The 27,478-nt window shown below is 39.2% G+C and overlaps 1 protein-coding gene across 6 annotated transcripts in view; it reads right to left on the minus strand.

Annotated features, from left to right (window-relative positions):
* PDE1A (phosphodiesterase 1A) overlaps nt 1–27,478 on the minus strand; it is a 188,525-nt gene that overhangs the window by 64,442 nt on the left and 96,605 nt on the right. For 5 of the 6 annotated variants that reach the window (XM_073306084.2, XM_073306088.2, XM_073306086.2 and 2 more), the window contains exons 2-6: nt 24,840–24,953; nt 8,629–8,748; nt 3,309–3,491; nt 1,712–1,778; nt 758–874 (exon numbers count right to left, since the gene is read on the minus strand). In XM_073306084.2, coding sequence (XP_073162185.1) covers nt 758–874; nt 1,712–1,778; nt 3,309–3,491; nt 8,629–8,748; nt 24,840–24,953 — 601 coding nt within the window. The remainder of the gene's footprint in view (nt 1–757; nt 875–1,711; nt 1,779–3,308; nt 3,492–8,628; nt 8,749–24,839; nt 24,954–27,478) is intronic. The other variant, XM_073306085.2, reaches the window with a different exon arrangement.

The following is a 27,478-nucleotide window of genomic DNA, read 5'->3' on the forward strand; positions in this document are numbered from 1 at the left end:
CTGCAATTAAATAATAACTTTTTCCTAAGACAAGATTCCTAGAGATTTTGTGTGATAAACTGGGTTTCCACAATGACAGTGAAACTTTAGTTCAATATCATAATAATGATAAATAATAAAGTATTGTGCACTTTGATACCACACTTTAGGTGAGCATCTCAAAGTGCTTTACAAATATGAAATAGTTAAGTCATACAATATCCCTCAGACAGCACTGTAATGTAGCCTCCTCTAGGGTGGCATGTGGCAGGTGTTTAACACTATGCCATTAAAACAATTTAGAACAGGAAGAGGAAGTGAAAACTATAGTACTCAGCTGAAAGCCCAGTGATGATTTAGGTCCACAGATTGTGATCTAAGCTATCTCAAATGCTCAGGACCACACTTGATGTGTCTACCAGCACAGTGTCTCCTTCCCAAGTCTGGGACATGGGCTCGGTACTAAGTCATGAGGAAGCAAGCTACTTGTGCACTTTTTGCATCACTCTGCTGTGCACTGGGGACTTCTCATCCAAAAGCTGAAGACCTGTTAAGCTTTCAGTCTTTGTCAGGATCTCAACAGCAGCAGAATGACTGTAGACACTATTAGGTGGAACTTTATTGTTATTACAATGACTATAGTCTGATGTCTTTTAAACTTTGCAATTCTGTACTTCACTTGTTCAATAAAATATACTTTTAAACATAACCCTATTTTTTAATATTTTAAATATGTATGTCTTATTTTTATATTTGAGTCTTGTGTGATGCTTCTGACCTTGAAACGGCTCATAAGATCATATCTGGTGAACAGCTCGTACATCATGAATTTCAGACTGTGCTCTCCACTTGCTTCATTTAGGGCAAACACATCAAATGACCATTTATCAACATCCTGCAGATTAAAAAGAAATAACACATTCATATGTTTAAATAGGTCCCAGTTAATAAATGGAAAAGTTTAAAACAATATCTATTTCCCCAAAATCACAGGTTCCTTTTACTTCATGTTACTCATACTAATGGTTATTCTAATACTAATAACAAACCTAGATAGGAAAATTATTAGAAAAAAATTCTTGGATCCTGAGTTATATAATTGTGGGATAAACTGCTAGTTGTTTTGTATGTTCACAATCTAAGGCCCTGATCCTTCAAACACACAAATAACTTTATACACATAAATTGTTCCATACAGAGTTCAATGGAACTACTTGTGTGCTCTTTTGCAGAGACTATGTCATAAATACTTTTAAAAAATCATGGTAAACACTATAACATTTGTCTTTTAGGGAAACAGATTACATTCTACCTTCTTGCTTAAGAAATACCATTGTCGAGTGTATATTGTAGCTAGATACAACATGATTACTCTTCCCCCCAATCCCAAAAAAGGAAAGAGACGCTGCTTTCTGAGACACTGATTTCTATTATAATTTGGAGCTGATAAAATCATGACAGGTAAATTTTATAAAGCAATTTTCTACTCAAATTTGTCCTATTGTTCTAATGATATCTAACTGAAATCATAATGAAATTGATATGTAATAAATATAATCCTATGCTATTTGTGAATTTTTCAATATGGCTTTTATCTCTTATGCATATTCATTTCTACAGTACCATATATGGTCATAATACTTTCAGAAAAAGCACCCTAATTTCATCCTAAAAAAATCATTAGCACACATACAAATATATTGAAATTACACAATGACTGAATTGATTTCACCTTAAATGTTACTATCACTTCTGCTGGGTATGCCAAACCAACCAGGTTAGAGGTCCTTCGGTACATCCTAAAAGAACAAATGCATTATTTATTAGGTGGTACTTATGCTAACTTTTAAAACATTTCTTTTTTCAGTTCTCTTTTATAATTTCTGAATTAAGGGCCTAATTCAAAATCCATTCAACTCAGTGGGAGTCTTTCTATGAACTTCATGGGCTTTGAAGGAGGATCCTGTGTACTACAAAGTGTGACTTTTTGGTCTAATAATACATTGCTAGGAATACTTCTTGCTCCTCTAAGTAATTGTTGTAGCTATTCATATCATCTAATGTGAATAAGGAAAATATGCTATTTTAGTTTAGTATTGTCATCAGTGCCATTACCACAGATTCACCTGCTTTATCTCCTAACAAAAGGATGGCCTACATGTGGGTTTCAGGTATTAAAATATTCAGACACATATCCTCAGCTGGTGTAAGACAGTGCTGCTCAATTAATTTCAGTATGAAACCACGAGTATCAAATATAACTAAGTTAATTGTGTTATTACTTAAGTAAATGTGAAGTTGCCAAAGATTGATCATTTGAGTTGTTTGGAATAGAGATTTGGATACACAACTATCTCTGACCCATTGGAATACAATTTATCTAATGTAAAAAAGCAACTTTAGATCTGGGACTATGGTTGATTCACCAAAAGACACTTTTGCAAATATTCTCGTCCACACATAGGTAATGGTCCTCATAAATGCTGTTGGTAATGTAACTCCCTTTGTGCTACTTTAGCTCATATGTTTTGACAGTCCTCCTGTATCAAGAATTTCTGATAAAGGGGTGTGTGTCAAAGGACCAATTTCATATTGGATGCTAAGTTGGAGTTTCACTGAAGTTTCACTCTTGGATATATTCTTGATACCTGGAAATTACCTGGTAACAAGGCAGCGTGGTTCCAGTGTGCAGCTTTGGCTGCGAAAAAATTAATCCTGCAAAAATGGAAAAGTCGATCCCCACCAAATATTGATACCTGGCTCAGGGATATGGCTGACATCGCAGTGAATGAACTGGCATTTCGCAGAAAGGGAAAGCCCAAAAAATTCAAAGCAATTTGGGCTGACTTTTTAGAGGTCTATGATTAATGTAGACCCTGAAGATAGTTATGCCACTTCCCGTCCAGTCCCCTCCCCTCCCTTTATCCTAACCCTCTTTATTTACTTTGTGTATTCTGATCAATCTGGTATTTTGGTATATTTGTTGTATTTGAAAAAAATTATACAAAATTATAAATAAAAAAGTAAATGTTGAGTCTTTGGCATATTTTGGTGTATATGGGTCTAAACCATGGAGTTTGGGTCCAGAACTTTCCAAAGTTCAAGAGGATTGGTATCTAGGGATTTCATTTAGATCTCAGTACAGACCATTAGAGAGATGAGGTGAGGATGGCATTCAGATGTAGATCTGAACTTTCCCAAATATTTGGTTCAGGCTCATCTCCAATTTTGGTACGCATCCTGGTGCCACTTATTGCCTAGCATTTGGCTCAGATAGCACCATTGTGGTTAAACATGTTATCTGCTATCACACTAAAATCCACAATCACCTTTCTACAAATATCCCAGCCTGGACAGCATGTACAATGCTTCGAAATTTTGGCTTTTCTTCAGGTCTCCTTTTCGTCATCCCCATTTTCCTCGTGAAGGTAGACGCCAGCCAGTCCCGTACTTCCAGTGGGACTGAATCAGATTGGATATCAGAGAGTTCATCTTCAGTATCCAAAAGTCTCCTATAAAAGATATGAATAACTGAGAACCAGGCAAACTGAAGCAACAAAGTGAGAATAAGTGACCAGCTGAAAATGTACAGTTTTAGTGGCAGTTAGATTAGTTTGTAGCATTGTCTCTGGGTCATTAAATGCTTACCCTGCTCACTGGGGAAGGGCTTTGATAGGGCTGGGAGCACTGGAAACACCCTTTGGGGTGGGGAAGGATGGGAGGGAGCGAGGCAAGAGAGCTCAACTGGGGGCAGTTGTGACAGCATTCTACATGCCTCCTGTTCCTTCCTTCCACCCATTTTTGCCGTCAGTGTGTGGGAACTGCTTCTAATCTCACCTCTTCCCCCCACCTCCCACCCCCATCGCTTCCTACACTGTAGGGTGTGGGAAGATCACATGCCATTCAACCCACCACATCTGGTTTTTGGTCTTTAAGTTACAATTCTTGCAAGTGCAGCAGGTTCCAGTGTGGCCGGTGGATTAGGTAGGGTCTGACTGAGGTCCCTATGACCCAGTCGGCAGCTTAGGCATTGGTCTGTATAAGCCAGCAAAGAAGAGAGTTTGAGGGCAGGCCAGGAGTGCAGTGGCTGGGTGTACAGTAACTTGAATGCAGGGGCCATAGCCATCTGCTGACAGTGTGTGCAGAGTTTGCAATCCCCACCATTTACAGAAAAGTCCTATAGAATTTCATAGCAAATGGAAATTTTTCTGTAGATTTTTTGAACCATCAAAACATGGCAAGGTGGACATTTGCCTCTATGTCTAGGACAGCTTGTGGCTCTCCTCATTTCATCTCTCACCTCAAGCATGGAAGAGGGAAGATTGAGACTCTGGCATAAAACAGAGCCTCCACATTTGACTATATTATGGTGCCTGTGTCTGTTTCTGGGTCTATGTCAAAAAAAAAGTTTTGCCTTCTGTACTGGAGTGATAACTGTCTAAAAGCCCTAGACAAAATACTATGCCTCTAGAAAGTCAATATTTTTTCCTCAGAATATCTGAACAATTCCAGACTACTACAGCTCTGAGTGTGGCATCAGTTGGTAATAGCACAAAAATTGCACATCCATTATGCATCATTAACAAATTCCTCCAGAATTATATAAATGACTGATGAGGCTAAATTTGGAGTACTTGCTGTGCACAGGTTTGGACAACATATTATAAGGGAAAAAACAGTAGTGGTGGCAAAGGTGTTGTACTACAAAGGATAACAATAACTAGGGCACTCAAAGCTCTCAGGTAATCAAAAAGGTTAGAAAAGCTAATTCTATGTTCTTTGAAAAAAGATATAGAGAAAGAGCTTCGCTGGAATAGCAGAGTTGGGTTGGAACCAGAAAGAGTTTCCCTTGCTTGTGTCTTCAGGAGAAGCCAGTGATTAAGATCCGGAGATTAATCCCAGCCTCACACTTCCTTCAGTTAGGACTGGTCTTCACTACAGGGTGATCAATGAATGCAGCAGGGATCCATTTAGCGGGTCTAGTGAAGACCTGCTAAATCAATGGCAGGGTGCTCTCTGGTCGACTCCGGTACTCCAGCTCCCCGAGAAGAGTAAGGGAAGTAGACTGGAGAGCATCTCCAATTGATGCAGCGCAGTGAAGACACCGCAGTAAGTCGACCTAAGCTACGTCGACTCCAGCTACATTATTCACACAGCTGGAGTTGTGTAACTTAGGTCAACTTTCCCCCATAATGAAGGCAAGCCCTTAGGCACCTAAATCCAGCTCAGCATCTCTGAAAGTAAGAGATGCCTCCATATGGATTTTGCTATGTACACACGTATGAATATTTAGGCCCTAACTTTCTGTGCACATCTGTAAAATAGGGAAGATAATACTTACCTACCCCCCACACAGGGCCAGCCTTAGGCATGGGTGAAAGCCCAGGGAGCCTTTATAAACAGGGTGTGCCCCTCCCCCTGGCCCTGGATTGAAGGCACAAATTGATCTTGTTCCCCAAATTTAAACTACAGTGTAATCCACTTAAATCCCCAATAGTTCGACTTTATTATAAAAGATCTTTGGGGCAATTGTAATGTTTATAGTCCTGACTATTTGGCATTTGATATATGTGTTATATAACCAGGAAAAAAATCTAATAGTCCCTCAATCATTTTATAAGTGTTCAAATTATTTCTCAAATGGGATGAAATTCACCTGCAATTTAACAGTTGTAGAAGGCACTTCAGTATAACACAATGTGGATCTTGAACTTCATAAGAATTAGGCTGATGCAGAACAAGCACACGCCCGTGTATGGTACAGATGGCCTTTGGTTTTGGTTTGTATTTTGTTTAAAGTTTCCTGGGAATTATCTGTACTTATATAAAAAATGAAAAGATGGGGGGGGGGAAAATCAGTAAAAACCAAAATGAAGGGCCAGCGGCCAGAGCAATGAGGGCTACCTGATATGCACAGAAGGTGATGGTGGAGTTGGGGTAGTGTGGGCCTTCCGTTCTTTGCAGGCTTGTCACTGCAGTGGTCAGGTGGTCTCTGCTGCCAGAACCCAACTCCTTGCCCATCCTGCTCCACCACTGTGCAGCAGCAGCAGCTGCCGCACAATGGAAGTTACCTGAGGGGGGACCAGGTCTGGAGAGTGCAAGCATTTTCAAAATTTGGATTAAAAAAGTGGGTAAAAGCTGGCTGTCTTTTCAAAACCTGGGATTTTTTTTGAAATTGGGTAAAAACCAAAAATGGAGAGTTTTGTGTATAGGCTAGTGCAGAAGAGTTTGAGGGCAGGCTAGGAGCATGGGGGGGTGGGGGTGGGGGTGGGAGCATATTAACTTGAAAGCAATGGCTTTGTATTGAGAGTGTTCAGGGTTTGGAGTTCCCATCCTTTACCCAGAAGTCCTATAGAATTTCATAGAAAATAACTTTTCTATAGATATGTTGGACCATCAAAAGCTATTGAATTTAATAGTGAATTTTGTACCTGCTATAGAATTCTATTGGACAGCTCCCCCCCAATCCTATATTCTCTATTAAAGTCTACAGAGTTAGAGATTTCTCTAGAACCCTCTTGGTTTGTGTCCTCTCAGTTTCATTCCTATTAACTTTTCCAGTCCTTTTCCACAATGGATTCCAGCCCAAGGAATGGTGAAACAGCATTAAAAGAGCTCCTCCATCCAGGCTGGAGAATTGAATACTTTCCAAATTCTTCATAGCTACCACATACAAACCCATTTTCTCTGACATTGTGTGTGGGATGGGGGAGCTTGGTATTTTTCCTCTGAAAGGAGATTAAAAACTAGAAACTGGTTGTAAATTTAATTTTCTTTGGCCATTTTTACTGTTCACTTGCTAAGGTAGGGCCTAGCCTGCTTGTGATGGATGTTAAGAGGAGTTTCTATATGAACACAGACCACAGGAACAAGGGAACAGGAGAAAGTTGCCTTTTTAACAAAAGTTGTTTCTTTTTACTGTATAGTTGCCCCCTCCTTGTTTCAAGGCACATTCCACCAATTCTCATGGGACCCCTTATTTCTCATGAGAGATATCTGGGTGGTAATTTACATTCAAGAGACAGTTTGATGGTACACCTACACTGCATGCTTGTTTCGGAGGCATGTGAAGTACATACCTGCCCCCTAGCCCAGGTATAAATAGCAACGTAACCGATGGGGCACGGCTAGGCAAGTAGAGTAAAAACACACCTGAAGGGTGTGGGTATATAGGTGAGTAAATACCGTTCACACACTCTGTTCACCCCAAGGTGCGCTTCCCTGTCTACCCTGCTATTTTTAGCAGTGTGTTGTCCTACTGCCTCCCGGTGCTGGAGCCTTTCCCCTCTGCAGGAAAAGACTCTCCCGTGGGGAAAAGTTTTGGAATGGGGGAGACAGACGGAAAAGGCTCTGCCAGCTCCCCGTTGCTGGAGCCTTTCCCGGCAGCAGAGAAAGGCTCTGGCATGGAGCTGGTGAAGCCTTTCCAGGTTGCCAGCCCTCTGCCAGAGCCTTTCACTAACACATGTAGCTACACTCCAAAGTGTGAATGCAGCCTGCTTTTCACTGTGGCATGTAGACATATACCTTACACACCGCCACCAGTGGCGTGTAGAGTAAACATATCCCAAATGGTTCTCATTCCTGCTTAACAAGCTAGGAAACCAATGGCTGTAATACAGACATTGTGTGGTGGGCCAGATCCTCAGCTATTATACATTTTCTACAGCTCCCTTCCCGGGATATCTAAGAGGACTGCAAAACATCAGTAAGTTTTCCTAATGCATTATTAGTTTCTTTAAAGAACCCAACTGAATGAACATTTTAAATGGGTGCTTTGAAATGCATCAGTCATTCATATATATTACCTTCAATATCTACCATTGCTGTCTGGAGTTCCTCTCCTCCAATTCCATCCTAAACCCCACTCCAATCATGATTTCACCCATTGCACTCAACTGAAACTGCTCTTGTCAAAGTCTCCAAAGGCCTCTTCCTAGTCAAAGTTCACAACCAGTACTTTGCCCTGTCAGGTGCCTTTAACACCATTAACCATGTTCTTTTTGAAATGTTGTGCTCCTTTGACTTCCCTGGCTCTGTTCTCTCCTTGTTCTCCTCTGACCTCTCTAATCCCTTCTTCAGCAGGTCCCTTTGGAGGATCTTTCTCATCTGCCCTCCAACTTTCTGTGCGGGTTCACAGGGTTCTAGCCTTGGTCCCCTTTTCTTCTCCTTCTAAACCTTACCTATGGGTAATCTCATCTGCAAGCATCACCTGTTGACTCAAAGATCTGCCTCTCTACTCCAGACCTGTCTTTCCATCCAAACTGGATCTCAGCCAAACTCTTTGACATTTCCTCATGGATCTAGCTGTCAACTCAACATGGCTAAAACAGAGCTCTTAAACTTTCCTCCCAAGCTCTTCCCCAACTCCTTTCTCAACCACTGTGAACACCACCACAGGCCTGTAATCTAGGCATCATCTTCAACTCAGACTTCTCAGCAGATCCTCACACCCAGGCTTTGCCTAAATCTTACATATTTTTTCTGCAGAACATCTCTAAGATATGGCCTTTCCTATTTAACCACACAGCTAAAACTCCTCCAGGCTGTCATCGTCTTGCATCTCATTTACTATCAAGATGTTAAATCCTGCCTCTGATTGGCCCAGGTAACAGTCTCCCTTGCACACTTATTAAATTTTCAAACAAGCACCTTTGTGCTTTTTCCTGTGCTGCTCCTCTTGCAAGGGAGGAACTCCCTGTTAACATCTGCAAAGCTATTTCATTATCCTCCTTCAAATTGCTTCTTAAAAACACTCCTTTGCTGTAATGCCTATAAAAACAAACAAACAAAAAAAACCTTGACAATGTTTAGGTTACTGGTGCATTTGATACCACTGCCTATCATGCTAACCCATATTATCTCATTGTTTCCTTGTACTCCCATCAATCTGCATCCATCTGTTGTCTCTTGACTTATGCTTAGACTGTAAGCTCTTTGGGGCAGAGATATTCTTTGTTTGTATAGCACCTAATACAGTGGGGTCGTCGTCTCTGAGGAGGGTCCTCCCTCCTATGTACTATGTTAATAGCAAGTAGTTTCATTCATATTTCTATCCATATACATTCATATCCTTATTTTATTTTTCTTAGGATTTGTTACAACTTATTTTACTTGTATTCTAGTTCAGAACTGAAACAAAAGTAAAAGAAAAACAAAAACAAAATTAACAGCTCCTCAGCAGTATAAATCTTTGATGCTCAAGCTGCCTTTTCTTCACCCACCTCCATTTTAATACAATAATAATAAATAATACCATACATCTTTCACTCCAAAGGCCCTCAAAGTGCTTTCCAAGCCGTTTTTAAGAAGATCACTCTCCCACCACTAAAAAGCTGCTGCCTAGAGGATGAAGATAACACTGAATTACTGTGCACAGCAACACTACTCAAATGTTAACAGGGATCTTGGATAGCCACAAATGGTTAGGCTGAAGTCAATGGGAGTCTTAATTTTAAGCCTTATCTTAAATACGTAATCTTCAGCAAAGCTGTCCCCTCTATCACCATGCCGAGGCATTTGCTCGGTACCAACAATACAATTTTATTCTGGATATCATCTTTCGTACAAAGATTCCCTCAGAAGTGAAAGAGCTGCAGATATATCGACACCATTTCCTGCAACACAAATACTAAGATAGCTGGACTCTTTATTATGTCCAAAGGGGTTTTGCCTTTCTTTACAAAAACACTTCTCTTCTCTAAGACTTTGCGTGGGCGCATGTGAGTATAAGTGCGGGCTCTGAGGAAATAAGCCACAGAACTAGATGTGGTACAAAAGCAATGTCAGCTGTGATTATAACTAGTGCTGGGCACAACTTTTGGGACTCAACTTTTTGTCAACCCAAAAATGCAGATTCTGGTCAACCAAAACACTTTGCAAATGTGTGTTTAATTTGTCATATTGCTTCAGCTGATAAAAACCCCCCAAAACAGGAAAACTTATGGAAAAAAATCTAAAATGTTTTGTTTGACATTTTCAAAATGAATTTTTGTTTTTAAGTAAAAAAGGTAAAAAAACCCCAAAACCTCACAAACAAAACAAAATGTTTCATTTTACATTGGAGAAAGTGTTTTGTTTGAGCTGAAACAATTTTTTTGTTTGTTTTCCAGTTGACGGACAACTTTTTTTTTGTTTCAAGTCTGCCTTAAATTTCCTCTCCCCCCTTCACCTCAGTTCACCCACTGAACCCGAAATTTGGTTATTCACAGAGCTGTAATTACAGCAGTACATGCACTACAAACTGTTTTTTCCTAAGGGTTTTAGAGAGACGCCTAAGACTTTTGGGGAAGTAAGGTTTTGTAGAGTAGGGAATTCTGCAGAGTACACATTGGTGATGGAAATATGAATGGCCTTTGGTTACATTCATTAATGACTGTGAGGCACTGAGGGACTACAGTAAAGAGAGCCATATAAGAATCTAGATACCTGGCTGGCTGGATATATAGATGAATAAACAAACATATAAATTTGAGTTAACCCAAGGAAAACTAAACTAAGTTACATACTGCATAATAGAAATAAGTAGCCTTACTCTAACAAGTGGATTATTCATTGTAATTCACCCTATACCTATGATGTAAAATACACAACCCTTATCTAATAAAACCTGTTATTTTTGCCTACTTCCAAATCTATTCACTTGGTTGTACTAATGAACGATATCTAATTATATTTATATAGGTGAATAGCTAGGCCACCAGTAAATACCCGAGCATTAGGGAGCTATAGGACTCTGGAAATTTATATGCTATAACATACAGATCTTATGACTCATGAACATGCATTAAAGTAAATATTTCACTTCACTTTCACTGTACAGACATTTATGAACATTGAAAATTGACCAAATTTGATACACACTTCCCAAGTCATAAAAATCTCATTAAAGTATATTATAAACAATTTTAGATTGGCTTAATTATTATTCACAAAATGCACTTAAGTACAAATGTGATTGAATTGGGATAAAAGGAACAATTGAACAGAAGTGTGCATCAACTAGAAATATTAATATAGTACTTACATAACAGTAGATGAAATTTTCTTTTTGACCCTATGACCATCCGTTTTTGATTTGGCTGAGCTGCAATTTGTTTTGACACCAATTTTTTCCTTTTTATCCTGGGTCATTTTGCAGCTGCTTTTTGTGCCCTACCCCACTGCAGTAAATCACTACATTAAATATGTTAAGTAAATTGTACAGCCCCTTCTCCTAAGTGCAGGTCATTCTTACTATTACTACTGTTGCTCTAAACATAGCAGTAACAACAACAGTGTGATTCTAGAGCAGATGTATTATGAGGTCACTCTGATGTAATTACTGATCACTGTAATGTAATCACTGAACTATGTAACCTCTATGGTATGCCCATGTGGATGGCACCATTTAACATACAAAAATTTCGCACTAAAGAGCATTTTTACTTGTACTCTCCAATTACCTATACACTTCAAATCTCCATTTCCTTACAAAACTTCAATAAAAGAACAAGGAATTATTGATTTTTCCCCCCAATGAACGTTATTACTGAGCAGATAAGAGGAACTCATGTTAATTAAGACCAGGATTGGCTATAGGTTAGTTGGAAAGCCTCACGGACACTCATTTAGCCTGCAGAAGAGAAGAATGAGGGGGGATTTGATAGCTGCTTTCAACTACCTGAAAGGGAGTTCCAAAGAGGATGGCTCTAGACTGTTCTCAATGGTAGCAGATGACAGAATGAGGAGTAATGGTCTCAAGTTGCAGTGGGGGAGGTTTAGGTTGGATATTAGGAAAAACTTTTTCACTAAGAGGGTGGTGAAACACTGGAATGCGTTACCTAGGGAGGTGGTAGAATCTCCTTCCTTGGAGGTTTTTAAGGTCAGGCTTGACAAAGCCCTGGCTGGGATGATTTAACTGGGAATTGGTCCTGCTTTGAGCAGGGGGTTGGACTAGATGACCTTCTGGGGTCCCTTCCAACCCTGATACTCTATGATTCTATGATTCTATGATTCATATTATTCCCCCTTCTTAATACTCCTGCACATTTAACAGTTACGTTTGACACACAGGCCTTGTCTGTTCTAGGGAATTTACCTGCTGCTGAGAGAACGAGTGCAGCTCAGCTGATGCTGAACATGGTTTAATTGCAAGTCGTGGAGCAAGAGGAAGGACTGTTCAGTAGTTAGGGCACTAGACTACAACTTTCGAGACCTGGATTTGAGTGGCTGCTTCACCACAGACTTCCTGTGTCACTTTAGGCAAGTGAGTGTCTCTCTGTGCCTTAGTTTCCTATCTGTACAATGAGGAGAATAGTATTCCACTACCTCACAGAGATTAAGCCTCAGAAACTGCAGAGACACACATGAAAGATTATAATGGGGCTACCTAAGTATTCAACACCTTTGCCACAAATATGGTTAAACACTGCAAGGAAAGAGAACATGCCAGCCAGACCTGCCTCCAAACCCACCTCCCTGCAGGATTTAAGCATGATTTCTTAAGTCATGCTGAACACAGTTTGTCCTGGTTTACACTTGCAGCTAAACTGTGTTTAGCATCAATTCAGCTGCACCTGTGACTTTCGCCAGCAGGCTGCTCAGCAGGAGGTCCTCTGTGTAATGCAGAATTTCAGAATTGCCAAACAGTAACTTTATACATAAGAGTACTTCAAAGACATTATGCGTGTTGGAGATGAAAGATATTTCAACTAAGCTTGAGGTACAATCTCTTGAAAAGACAACATCCAACTAGTATAGTATCTCACATACAGTAGTGCATACAGTCAAGGAAAACGTGAAGAATTGGGCAACACTGAGAACAGAATGATGGAACTGTACCATAAGCACAACAAAATGAGGGCATAGAAAACCTCAGTTGTACTAGAGTTGTTGAGATCAAAGAGCTTAAAGCAAAAGATTTTTTCATGGTCTTATTCTGAAGGAGTTAAGACATTACATAATAAACAGGGAAAAACAGAACCAGCATTAATCCCTAGAGTTGTCAACTTTATTCTCAACACCTCTGCAGTCACAAGAGAAGACAGAGACAAAGAAATATTATTCATAATGAATTCTAGGAGGCAGGATTCAAAGCACATGGCTTAGCTATGTGTGTGCAAAAAGAGTATTTACAAAGTGGAGACAGAAAGAAGTAATGACTGTTAAAAGAAAAGATTAAGACAGAACATAGGTTTTGTGAGTTAAAATTTGGCAGGATTTTGTGCATCTGCTTCTAATTTCCTGAAAAAAATCTCCTTTGGGGCTGAAACTTTCCAGGTTCATTCACAGACTAGAGGTGATGACTTTCATTTGTTTTGATTTGAGGAAAATCCTTGCAGCTGTTTTTGAGTTACTGGAAAGTGAAAGGGGAAAATACTACTACTACAAAATTTGTTTTTAGACTTTTTCACTTATCAATAACTCAGGAAAAACCTCAAAATTTTGCTTGGAACAAGTGAGGACCAGGCCCTTTACTACTTATGAAAAGAAAAAGAAAAAACATTATAAATCAGAAAGTTAGATCAAACTGAACAATCACTTCTGAGCATGTTTGTGTAAAATTTTCATTTCATGTTCATTTTCATGCTAAAAAGTAGCAGATCTTAATGAAAGCCTTAGGTTTTTTGTGCGTGATTGTGTGTGTGTGTACACATGTGCACGCTACTTTCCTGGCCTCAAAAACCCAGAGACTGATGCTGGGATGATCTGCAGGACAGTGACTGTAAAACGTGCATCCTCAGCCTCCATATTAAGGGTCAGATTCTGCAAGCATACACACGTATTACTTAAGGAGACGTGAGAAGAACCTTGAGTAAAACTAGGCGAACGAGGTTTGTTGGCAATTTCGAAAAGTTGAAAAAAATATAGTTTCAGGTCAGACCAAAAAACAATTTTTGAAATTTTCAGAGAATCAAAAAGCTAAAAACAAGAAAAAAAACATATCATTTTGGGTCAAACAAAACATTTAATTTTGACAAAACTGAAATATTTTGTTTTGGTTTCACTGAAATGTTTCTGAACTTTTTAAAAAAACTAAATTAAAGGAAATTTTGAAATGAAAAGTTGTTTCATACAAAAAAATCAAAACATTTTAATGTCAAAATGAAACATTTTGATTGTTTCTTAACTGATTATTCTTTGCACCCCTAAATGAGCAACTTGATGGCATCAAAATGATCCTCAAAACATTTCATTGTTGCTAAATTTGCATTTTTAGTGGGGAAAAAAAAGTTTTGTCCTGAAATTTTCCCCCAGCTGTACCCTCGAGCTTAACTTTGCTCAATGGGAATACTCACTCGAGTTAACTTTCCTCAATGGGAATACTCAATGGCTATTAGCCAGGATGGGCAGGGATGGTGTCCCTAGCCTCTGTTTTACAGAAGCAGGGAATGGGCAACAGGGGATGGATAGCTTGATGATTACCTGTTCTGTTCATTCCCTCTGGGGCACCTGGCATTGGCAGACAGGATACTAGGCTAGATGGACCGTTGGTCTGACTCAGTATGGCCATTCTTATGTTCTTATATTCTTATCTTATGTTCACATGCATAAGCATTTGCAGAATAGGGAATCAAGGGTCTCTCTCACTGTTTCAGTTGTGCAACTGCCTTGTAAAGTCAGTCTTGCAGAAAAACGTATCCAGCCAAATAACTTCAGCAGAGATGTGAGCCTGCTACTCCCCTCTATCCTATTCACCTCACTAAGTTGTTGACACTGCTCCCCAGAATCCTATTAATATCTGGGAGGTGTGAACTTCAAAGCCTTGTTGAAATTATTTAAATTTTAGTATGCATGGACAGGTAATATTTTCTCTACATAAAACTAAATAATATAAAAAACTAACCAAAAATCCCCTATATTAATGCAACATTAAATTAGCTAAACACAAAAAGTCAGGAAATGCTAAATCTAAGATTTCATTTATTTCTGTAACATTAATTCTCTTGCACTGTGCACATATATAATATCTTATATTAAATATATACAGTATGTGGAATGTGGGTGTGTTAAGATTTTGCATTTAATTACATTCATTCCCTGGGTGGCACTCCCATTGACAGTAGTGGGAATGATGTGCAAAAACTGAGCAGAGAATATGGCACAGAGCACTTAAAACGTACTGTAAAAATGAGAGACAAATTAATATTGTACTTAGAATAACTAACAACTTGATCTATTTGTCATGGTAGAATGCTTTTTACAGAATGTAACTCTTCAAACTCCAAGTATTGCTAATTTCCAGCCTTTTCATTTAATTAGAATTTTAAATATAATAATGGAATAGTCAGAAGTACATTTTTTCTCCCTTAGGAATACATAAAATGTACTATGGAGGAGAGGAGAGATAAGAAAATGAGTCCAAATTTAAACCACTTAAAATTATCTGATGGTGAAAAAATAAACCCTTACTGCTGATCTGTCATACCGCCTGTGAAGATACTGAAATTCTAATTCAGTAAAATATATTTTGTGGCTTCCACAGCACCCACTGTTATGCATAGTGGGTGGAAATTGGCTCTTCAACTCAGTCAACCGATTAAGCCAGGAATCAACCCCTGGAAACTGTTTATAAAACAAAGTACTTTTCATACAGAGAACTGAAGAACCCATGGGAAGATAAAGTACTTATAGTCCAAAAGGCCAATTCATTCACATTTTTAACCACCATCCATGACCTTTCATGAATTTTACTGGCTTAACAGTTCTCTCCCTAAATTAACTTACACAGTCGTATCCAATTCTCGAATACTTCATACCTGCCTCTTCTATGTCCCCATCCTAAGTCGACTGAAAATCTCTCATTTACTTCCATTGAATTTGGATCAAATACAACAGTGATTGAGGTCCATCTCAAGCAGAAATAGGACTTTCTTGCCCAAGCAACAAACGTATCAGTCTTACAAGGAAGAATCCACCTCCATATTAGCCTCTTAAGAGGTATCAAGGAGCAGGCTTAGAAGAGTTGACCTGACATTATTGGCAGTAATTTAATTGCAATAAATGGCAAAGATGATATGGAGAACTACAAGCACTATGGTGATAAAGTAGTGGTGGGACACAAAATGTCTAATTCTGGATTTCATTGCTACAGAAGTTAGTGAAAAATTTCACTTGTGTGATAAACGCCCCTTCCTCTTTCAGCTGCCTTTTCTATTCAGAAGTGTAGATTTATAGCCCAAATTTTCCCAACTGTCCAAGAGGGTTGTATCTGGTGTCTGGCCCAGGGCCGTCTCTGATTCAAAAGCTCATTTCACAGAAGTTAAGGCTGAAGGTTTTTAAAATGCAAATATCTGAATGTTCTATCAAACTGCCTTTTGTTGGCCCCCACAAGATTTTAGAAGGAAGGGAAGACAAGGAAGATCTTTGGAGGCAGTATGCAAAGGTGGTGAGAAGGGAACAGGCAAGTGAAAGATATCATAAAAGAGATGGAGGGTTTAATTAGGACAAGACTGAAAAATAAAAAAAAAATTAGTAATAATGTTCAGTTAGTAAAAATCAGTAACTACTTGAAAATGGCATGATCAGTTTACTAAACATCATATATGAACTGGGAGGAGGGGGGGAAATTTGCAGAATTGTAGCTAAAATCCCTAGATTTGCAGTTATTTTAGAGGTGTTTCATATCCCCAGTAATTGTGTTAAACTCACCTCTCAGAAAAACCTGCAGCTTATTACAAAAGATCTTTTAAAAGGGTTTTTTTAAATTATTTTTTGTAAAGCTAAGAAGGCTTGAAAGCTTTTTGACAACACAAGCTTCTTTAATAGCAGTTTTCAAAGAAGTATCTTTTGTGAATTCTCTTGATGGATGCACAAAATCATTTTCTTTGAATGAAGCACTTATGGCTGGCAAGGCTACTTCAGGTAGAGTACATTCATCATGTGACATGATGGAGCCTGAGAATAGAACTGTGAAGTCATGGCAAACTCAGCTGAGCTGTAGTTTTGAATTACATTATCAAACTTAAGTAGATCAACATTTTAATGTTTTGTTTATGAACTTATCACATTCTATTACCCATCCGTCAGGCCCAAGTACAAAGAGGAGTCATCTAGTTTATATTTTGCCATTTGGACAATACATGCAGACTGGGGATCCTTCCCTCAGTGGACTCACAGTAAACATCTGTTTCAGATATTTGCTCATCCTTGTTGAAATCTCAGACAGATTTATTTCTCTAGGTATTCATAATTTAAACCACAATCTGCTTGAATATATTACCCATCTCCTCTAAAATGAATTAGCACTGCTGAGCACTAAGCCTTCTTATTTTCCATGGATAGATACTGTGCCAAGCGATACACATTGTTTTCTTCATTTAGAAATTAATGACTTAATCAGTCAACCTTTTGGGGTGGAGGGATTGGGGCAGTATGATTTTTAAATTTAAGTAAATATCTAAATCTATTTTAGATATTAAGATTTCACCAGTCCTGCAAAGAGATGTCCTAATGTAGATCACTATGCTGATGACTTCACAGAGGGATTAATACTAGTACATCTGTTTTTGCATGCTATGAGTCTATGAAAATGCATCACTTTGTTTTCAGGATAAAATCAGTTGTTTTATAGCTTAGACTAGAGAGTCAACTGGACTTCACAATTTATATGTTCTGTGAAAATAGAGACTGTAAATGCCCTATAATATCAGGTGATGAACTAGAGCTGCACAGATTTTTCAGTTCATTAGAAGTTTTGAAAAGTTGTGGGTTTTTTTTTTTTATTGTTTCAGGTTGGCCCGAAAACAAAAATTTTCAAAATGTTCTGCAAATAGGCTAAAAGTTTCATTTCAGGTGGAACAAAATATTTATTTTAGACAAAAATCAAAGTGCTTTGTTTAGATTTTGAACATTTTTAATACTTCTTATTTTTACAAAAAAAATGAAAGGGAAATTTTGAAAATTAAAATGATTTCATACAAAAAAATGAAACGTGGCATTTTCAAAATGCCAAAAGTTTGATTTTTTCTGATTTTGTTTTTTTCAGAATAAACAGGTTTGATGAAACCAACAAATTCGCAAAACATTTCAGAGTCAGCAAATCTGCATTTTTCATCAAAAAAGGTTTTGGTCAAAAAAATGTGGCTCAGCACTATCATGGACTCTTCCATCGACTTAGAGCATCTCCACCACCTGCTGTGCAACTGCGCCGCTGTAAGTGCTGAAGTGCAGCTGTCGCCTTAGTGGGTGTGATTGGGAAGGTGAATGGAAAGTTAAGTTGTAAACAGAGGCATAACAAGCAGTATGCTGGAGTCAGGATGTCCATGCCAGCTAAGATAAGCAGGAACACCTTAATGCAGGGCTGGGCAAACTTTTTGGCCTGAGGGCCACATCTGGGAAAAGAAATTGTATGGCGGGCCATGAATGCTCAGAAAATTGGGGGTTTGGTGCGGGAGGCTGAGGGCTCTGATTGGGGGTGCGGGCTCTGGGGTGGGTCCAGAAATGAGGAGTTCAGGGTGCGGGAGAGGGCTCCGGGCTGGGGTAGGGAGGTGTGGTGTGGGAAGGGGTGCGGGCTCTGGGGTGGGGCTGGGGATGAGAGGTTTGGGGTGCAGGAGGGTGCTCTGGGCTGGGATCAAGGGGTTTGGAGGGAGGGACGGGGATTAGGGCTGGGGTATGGGGTTGGGGCCTGGGGAGAGGCTCAGGGGTGTAGGCTCCCAGTGGCACTTACCTCAAGCGGCTCCCGGAAGCAGCAGCATGTCCCTTCTTCAGTTCCTATGCGGAGGCACAGCCAGGCAGCTCTGCACACTGCCCCATCCGCAGGCACCGCGTAGGAGCCGGAGAAGGGACATGCTGCTACTTCTGGGAGCCACTTGGGGCCATTGGAGCACATAGGAGCCAGAAGGGGGCTATGCCGTGGTTTCTGGGAGCTGTGTGGAGCAGCCCCCGACCCTGCTCCCCAGCTGGAGCTCGCGGGCTGGCTTAAAACGGCTCACGGGCTGTAGTTTGCCCACCCCTATCTTAATGATAGGGATAATGGACAACAAATCTGGAATTTAAAGATCAGATTCCACATGGAAAATGCATGGGCAGAGCATGCTGCGCAGGGATTCGTTCTTTCAAAGTAACCAAACCAGTCCCAAACTGTGTGATGCAATGTATAGTAAATGCAATGTACTGTGAAAATATATATAAAGAAAGAGGTTTTCTGTCTAACTTTGGATGTGTGGTATGTCCTATACCCACCACCTATGCTTCAGTCTGATCACCTCAGCATAGCTTTACTGTATGCCAAATAAAGAAGCCTGAGTGACAAAATCTGGATTCGAAGTGACTTTTTAGATCCCAGAGAACTGGATGACGTGTTCACCCAGAACCGGAAAAGATGTTCTGGATAAGCCAAGTGGAAAAGGTCTCAGATGGAATCCCAGCAAAAACATGTTTAAATGGCAGAAGAATCAGATCCTATGTCTTTCCTGAAAAATAAAACCTCCAGTTCTCCCTCACGCTCTCCTGGGGCATTGGTTAAATACTAAAGAGAGAAGACCTCACGAATAACCAGCACTACTTTTTGCAGAACCCGGGGCTCAGGTTAACCTTGTTTAACATGAGAGACATGTTGACATCAGAGTACAAAATGGCAGTTTCACAGGAGCATTGTTGAATCTGTATTCTCAGCAGATAATTAAGACTTCAGCTCTTTTATTCGGTTACTGACATTTTCATTTCTCTTTAAAATAGAAACTTTTGCAGCAACTTCTAATGATCCACAATAGCAAAAATCAGTAAACTTAAACAGGTATCACTACAAAATGATGGTGACTTTAAGAAACTTACTTTCATTGTTATGTTTTTCATTTCCCACTTGGATATTAAAAGAGGAATATTTAAAATGGAGTGGCAGACTACCAAACTCATAATAAACCAGCTTTCCTACCATGGACACATTCTGACTTCTTTTTGCTTTAAGATTTCTCACTCACTCAGGAACTGTCAAAAGCTTCCTTTGAAGATTGAAGGCTTCAGCTTTTTTAATGAGACATTTACAATCGCTGCCCAAAAGGAAAACAATTTCACATAGCTCTGAAAGGCTTTCCCAACTGCCAGGCTACTTTCTAAGATGACTACTTTCAGCACTGCATAAATGAAGCTGTTAGCATATTTCTTGGAAAAGGATAGTAAAATCTTAAGAGGAAGAATTTTCTACCACATTCTCAGATTATACGATAGTGTGTAGAGCAACACGGAACCAGACAGAAGGAAAACAGGAGAACCTGAAAGATTTCCTTCTTACTGTATTAAACAGCTTCATTCTAAAGCCCAGTTTCAATATGTGTTGCATCCTGTAAATAAACCGACAAGGTTCTGGCAATTTTACTTACAGAAATATACACCCAACTTTTCTATGGAGACCCAGTCTTCTCCTCTGACTCGAATGAAGTATAATGTACAAATATGGATAGCAATAGCTCCTTAAGTCATAGCGTAACAGGCTGGCAGCGTTCACCAAGAACACCCCATCCTGTTAGCATGTGTTGATTCTGCTTGGAAGGGTTGGGTGGGTTTTGCTGGCTCGTTACCTCATTTGGATATGAGAGGTAAGAGTGGCTCTTACAAAGGATATAGGATGAGCAGTCTGGAGGGAGGAACCCTACGAGCAGTGAAGTCTGGGGCAAAAAGTTTGAACTGAACCTCATGGGGCTCATCTTGTAATGTGTAGCACACAGGAGGAATATTGGGCATGCAGAGCCCCACTGATTTCAGTTGTGCTCTGTGTAAGAGCAGCAGGTTGGCTACATGTTACATATTTGCAGGATCAGGGCCTACATTATTTTATTGTAAGTTTTTCTGTTAATAAATGAAATCCCAGGAAGGGACTGAGTTTGGATTCAACACAACGTGTATTTGCCGATAAAGGTATCTGCTGACAAATATCTACTAAGTAAAGTAGTGCTAATTAAAGAACCCTCTGCTGCAGTCCTTAAATCAGCAAATCTCTTGTTGAAGTCTATTTGCATTATTAAGAAGTGCATATTCAGACTCAAAATATCTGGGACTAAACACTTCCAGAGTACTACAAGAAGGAGGGATTAACCCATCCTTTGATGATCTAGGCTATTATTTTTAATCTGCTAATAGATAAATTTAATTCCATTCCAAATTCTCATTGGAGAAACCTTGTGTGGGGCAAAGCACCTGCTTGGATGGGTAGTAACTGTGACCACACAGAATTGTTTCTTCCTATTTCATTCACGGGGACTTAATATTTTATCATTCCTGCCATATAGCAGATTTCCTCCCCAAAGATTGGAGAGAATTTGTCTATGGATTATGCCTAAAAACTTTATACTGAGGATTTGGAACAGAGTTTACCACTAAGGCTGATTAAAATGCAGTTACCTTTTCTGCATTACCCATGGCAGAGTGCTATGTAAAAGAGCTAGTATTATTATGAATACATTATAATGGAGATTTCAGTTCCCTGTGCTGAACAATAGCTCTTTTAATTTCCAAATTGATTTCAGTGGTGCAGAATCAAGACTTTAAGGAGCTCCAGAGAGAATATTTTGTAAATATACGGCTGTGAACTGGCTCAGGGTTGGGCAGCAGATTGTGTACACATCGTGGGTCAAACTGTCTCTCTCTCACACACACACAATAAGTAAACAAATAATAAATGATGAAAAGTAAATTTCTTTTTATTATTTAACGAGCCACTAGAAACATAGGTAAGAAAAGCTGTTATATGTATGTGTTTGTGTATAATACAAAATACTGGCAGGGCTGCTTTACAGCTGGGCATACATTTATAAAAGGGAATGCTGCCAGAACTTGATGGGTTTGGAACTGAAGTCAGTACTCATTTTGAAATTGCATTTGAGAATACAAATTATCACTAGAGTAAAAAAGAAAGAAAAATAGCTCAGGTTTCTTTTAATTTAGTGCTCTGAAATATGAGATTACCAATACAGAGAATTGTTTTAAGAATAAATGTTGCTTTGCATAAGGTCAGAGAAGAGCAAAAAGTCCTTTATTCAAAGATTTAGTTACAGTTCTTGAAAGTATTTTAATAGTCTCAGGACATAAAATAGTCTCCTTAGAAAAGTAGCCTGCAGGGAATGGGAATTTTCCAAACCAGTGTGAAATTACATATATTTGCTCTTATTTGGGCAGTCATAATAAGCCTGCTAGCCCCCTAATGGTGACTAACTCATTTGAGGATTTGCTCACACTAAATGTAATGCACCTGTTCCAGCCACAGAATATGTTTGTGTGGCATGTTATCCTGCTATTTGTATGGAATTCTACCTGCTGGCCATCATGGAGGCTTAGACCTGCTCTGTGATGTCCTTCCACACAAAGCCATAAAGGCCTAGCTACTTCATTATAATAGCTCTGTTCATATTCCTACAGTACCCCATGTTTGAGAGGAGGCAAAACTCACATTATGTACATAGTCATGGTACTCCTACTGAGAACTGAGTTAGGAATGGTATGTCCCTCTAACCACAGCGTTTGAGAAGTGGATGGGGAGAATACTCTCCCCTCAGCTGCAGTGCTTTATGCCTTTGTCTACGGCTGACTATGCTGAAATCCATTAACACATCTCCTATTATTGCTAATGGGAATTACATGCTTTGTTTGGCCATGTAGCAATAGAAGAACCAATCACTATGAACTGCATGCTCCCCTTTGAAGTAAAGTGGTAAAGAACTTTCTAAAGATTCCTGGGCAAGTGAGCTGCGCAAGCAATCATGAGAAAATAATTGTTTATCACTGGCAGTGGGCACGTCATGCTGGAGAGATTTAAAAAACAAAGGTTTCAGACTAGCAGCCGTGTTAGTCTGTATTCACAAAAAGAAAAGGAGTACTAGTGGCATCTTAGAGACTAACCAATTTATTTGAGCATAAGCTTGCATTGGATGCATCCGATGAAGTGAGCTGTAGCTCACGAAAGCTTATGCTCAAATAAATTGGTTAGTCTCTAAGGTGCCACTAGTACTCCTTTTCTTTTTAAGAAACAAAATTTTCTGTCCTGGGGGAAATGAGCAGCATTGCAATATTACAGCATCGATTATTATTGGGAAAGGCATAGCCCAAAGAAATGTGCAGCATACTTTTCTGAGGGCTTGTTCACCTGAGGAACCCACACAGGCTAAAGGGTGTGATTTTTAAACAGCCTTCGTTAAACCAAAAGCCGTGAGTGGACACTCAGTTCACTTTAAAGCAGGTTTATTTTGGTTTAGCTTTAGTCAATTAGGAACTGATTTAAGATAAACTGAAGTAAATGTCCACAAAGGGGTTTGCACCAGTTTAACTAAATCAGTATAAAATGAATTAAATTAAACTGGTGTAGCTTTCTCATGGAGTCAAGGCCTGAGCCTCAAGCCCTCTACCTCAGCATCTTTGCAGACGGTTTGCCAGTAGTAGCTCTAGGGTCAGCATTTCAGGGTAGGCACTGGGACTTGTCTTAGCTTTGTATATGCTCATTACACCTCCAAGTCAGCTAAATATTTAAGCACATACTTAACTTAAAAGCGCAATGTTCCTTAGAGCACATGGACAGAGGTCAATGAGACTCCTAAGGTGCTTTACATTAGGTCCTGTGCTTAAGTACCTTGCCCAACTGGGGACATTCCGGGAACTTTTGAAAGTGCCTCTGAGTGCTGTGTAATGGCTGACAGGCTACTCAGTAAAGTTCTTCTGGTGTTGTAGCTTTGCAGCCCCTTACAGGAATATGCACATGCTAACGACAGGAATAGGACACTGCAGCAGCTAATCCTGCCTGGCTCCTTCTGATGCAAGAATTAGTCTGTGATGTGAACTCCTGTGAATGGTGCACAGACTGCTGCTGAAGGTCAATTTATTTTGCAGTGATTTCATTTGCTCATTTTTCAGAGCGGAGCAAGCCCCACAACCCCCCCATGGGAGAGCCTTCAAAATTATAGATGTGCAATTCTTGGTATGTGAAGGAAATTAAAGGAAAAGGGAACAGAAATATTACATGAGTATTTCCATCCATCTTTCTAAACGTAGAAGCTTTTCTATTCTATAAAGGTTCATATGCTGCGCTTATCATAGTATCTGAGCGCCTTCCAATAGTGTATTAAGCACATTGAGATGAGTTAGGTCCTTGAAATGATTATTAAAAGGTCAGGCATTCTTAAATTGAATAAGGAAACAGGACCAGACACACATTGGACATCCAAATAATATTGGAGAAGCTTTGACAGGCATTCTTGGAAGCACATTCAGTTCAGGAGAAAACTTTAAAAGGTCAGTACAGTAAAATATAAGACCTAGGGAAACACCAGAAAGTTGCCTTACAGTTAGTTTAACTTCACTTACAGGGCAAGTCTTAGAATTATTTCAAGAAGTCACATATAGGAATATTTAGAATTTACAGTCTCATTAAAGTCAAACCATTGAAAAAAATAATTGCAAGTAATAATTCTAGTAACAATCATCAAGTTTTTATATTTGTGAAAAATAGAATAAAACAAATCCTAGTTTTTCAAGTTCTTTATTGTGGGCCAGAATACGATTCTCAGACTTAGCTTCATTAGCATTTCACTTGACAACAACTCTCGTCTCTTTAACAGGCATGTTTGTGCTGTAAAGTACCCTTCACAGTGATAAAGAGTATCAGAATCTGGCTGCTGGATTTTTCAGTTATACCCATCCATAAATTCTCATGACATAGGATTGTGCTTCAACGCATTTTCCCATTAAAGTAAATGGGAACTGAGCAAGCTCTCCAGAAGGTGACATTTGATCCCCTGAATCTTAAATACCTTCACTTGCTCTTAAGACCTAAGAGCCATATTCTGTCCTTATGTCTTCTGCTAAGCACCAGCTGATGTCAGTTGGAATTAAGAGCAAACACCAATGGTCCAATATAAGCCCCATCATAAAAGTCTTGTTTTTCCCCCTTGAAGACTCACCTGGTTTCATCAATATAAACTGCTTCCAACACAGATGCTGCATATTCAATATTCTTTTTTAAATCCACCACATTAACATCACCTTTCTCCAGTTGCTTGACCAGGCATCTTAATCTGTAAAAAAACCAAAATAAACACATCATTATATGTTCTTGGATTCATAAAAATCTAGCAACTATTTTAGTCGCTGTATTCTATCTGGAGTTTAGGAAATAATACAGTTGTCCATAGCGCAAACAGAAAACCTTTATCTTCTCTCTTTTTTATTAAAAAGCATCTGTTTTTAGAACACAGATAGTAGTAATGAGCAGTGCATTTTTACAACGTTATGAATTTGTAACATATTAAGAGGAGATAATTAAGATAACTTTCAATAAAATCAGAGGAGCTCAATAATTATCAGCACAAATATTTTTTAAAAAAATTATGATTATACCTATGAAGGTTGTGTCTAATTTATACATAACCAACGATATTAGCAAGAAGTTGTTTTAGTTCTAAAAGGCCTGCCCTTTAAAAACAATCATCTGTCAACAAGGTGCAGTGAAATGTTAGCCTTCTGTATACCTAGCTTCAATTCCTGTTTTCATTTTTATTTTCTCCTCCAATACATTTTAGCCTCAGATTTTGCTTTTGTTTTTAAACTAAAGCTCTATTGCTTTCATTTGTTTAGAGAGGATTCATCGTTTTTGCCAGCTAGAAGGTAGTAACTATAGCATTAGAAAAATCCAAACATATTCCCCCGTGTTTTTTTATTTTGGTTCAGATTCCATCCATTCCCATTGATGGGGGAAACTCAGTTCTGAGCCTGCTTAAGCTAACCATGTAGAGCAATGAAACTTCAGTCTTATCAATGACAGTTCACTGTTGTCCCAGACATACAGGAAGAAAAGCAAGATACATGGGATGTGGTTTAATTAGGCCACAACTTTATTAACTGAACTCCTCTGAGAGCTACCTGGTAATAACTTGTACAGTGCAGGTCATGATTCCTTCCTTAATCATTTGCACCTATTGGGGGAAGGCTGCTATCAGCACACCCTCCCCCAGCTGTCCCCAGACTGTTACTGGGATCCCACCACTCTCCCCTCATATAAGGGTAAAGGGACTTATCTTCTCACAGTGCCAGATATTAGAAGCCCTAATCCTGTTCCCCAGATTCTTTAGGGGATGCCTTCCCCTAAGTCCACTTCCCATTCCAGTTTATCAGGGAACCGGACCGCCTGTGGAACGAGTACCTGCACTGGGCACCTGCCAAGTTGTCACAACTTGAACCATTCCTCCTAACGTACCTAGGCAAGTCCTGGAGCTGTTGTGGGGAAGGTGAAAATAAAACAAAAAAATCCTGCTTCAGCCAATCTGGAAGTGAGGGAAAAATTCCTTACCAGTCTCAAAAGAGGTGATCAGTGAAATGGCCACAGGAGATCACAAAAACCTGGCCTACAGCAATCCCAATGTGCTGGAGCAACTGATGTGGGAGAGGGTTCTGTCTGGCAGAACAGAATATATATATACCCTCCACCTGGTCCACAGAGAACCACTGGCTTACCTGAGCTCCTCCTGCCAGCCCGCAGCTCAGATGATGCCCCCATCCCAACCCACAAGAGGGGGTGAACTATTAAAGGAGCCATAACCCTTTTCTTCCTACTTGACCAGACAAGTCCTTTGAGGCTAATGGAGAAAAATTAATCCCCTGAAAACTATCCAGACCTGAGGCATATAGGTTTTTCAAAGATGAATTTTCCTTTTTCGGAGACGGCAATTTATTTTCTTTCAATGCTGAAGTGAACCACAGGATTATATGACAAGAGAAAAGCATATCTTTAAAATGAAATATGCCACTTCATTCCTTTTAAAATAATTTTATTAAAACTATTATCTTGACTTTTTCCAAGCTAATGTAGCAGTGCAAGCTTTTGGCTGAAGAAGTGCATTTAAATTGAGAATCAGTCTCAGTAAATCTGAATCTCCCTTCAGAAATAATTTCATATTTGTGCCCCTTTTGTGAAAAAGTGTTATATTTCCTATCCCTGTGGTTCCAGTGAGACACTAAGATAAAGGTTAATTAATTAAATGTAATGTGGAGCCAATGTCCATTCATTATGATTTTTATTAGACCTGTACTCAGTATTGGATCACTCTTGATTAAAATTTATGGAGTTAAAAAATTAAAATGCTATTTGCAGCAAAACTCTTACAATCCATTTAAAGTATAAAGGTACCATATTATCATCACCAGCATCGTGGCTCAGGCATGGACCACGACTGCATTGTGCTATGTGCGCTACAGACAAAAAACAAAAAGACAGTCTCTGTCCCAAAGAGTTTACAATCTAAGTAATCAGCCATAGAAACCAAGCTATTTTTTCTCTATATTGTTCTGACATGAGTACAGATATGTCCTGGTCTCAGCTAGGGTTGCCGGAGGCTCCAGAAATTAAAGATTAATCTTTAGTTTAAAAGTATGTCGTGATGAAACCTCCAGGAATACATCCAACCAAAATTGGTAACCTAAGTCTCAGCATTCCTTGCAGAAATCAGGCCCTTGGGGATATTCTTGGTAAGCAATGTTTTTAAAGGACCAATACTGCTCCTCTGAAGTCACCAACAGTTGTGCGACTGATGTCAATAACAGCAGG

This window comes from Lepidochelys kempii, chromosome 11, assembly GCF_965140285.1.
Source record: "Lepidochelys kempii isolate rLepKem1 chromosome 11, rLepKem1.hap1, whole genome shotgun sequence".
Taxonomy (NCBI): Eukaryota; Metazoa; Chordata; order Testudines; family Cheloniidae; genus Lepidochelys; species Lepidochelys kempii.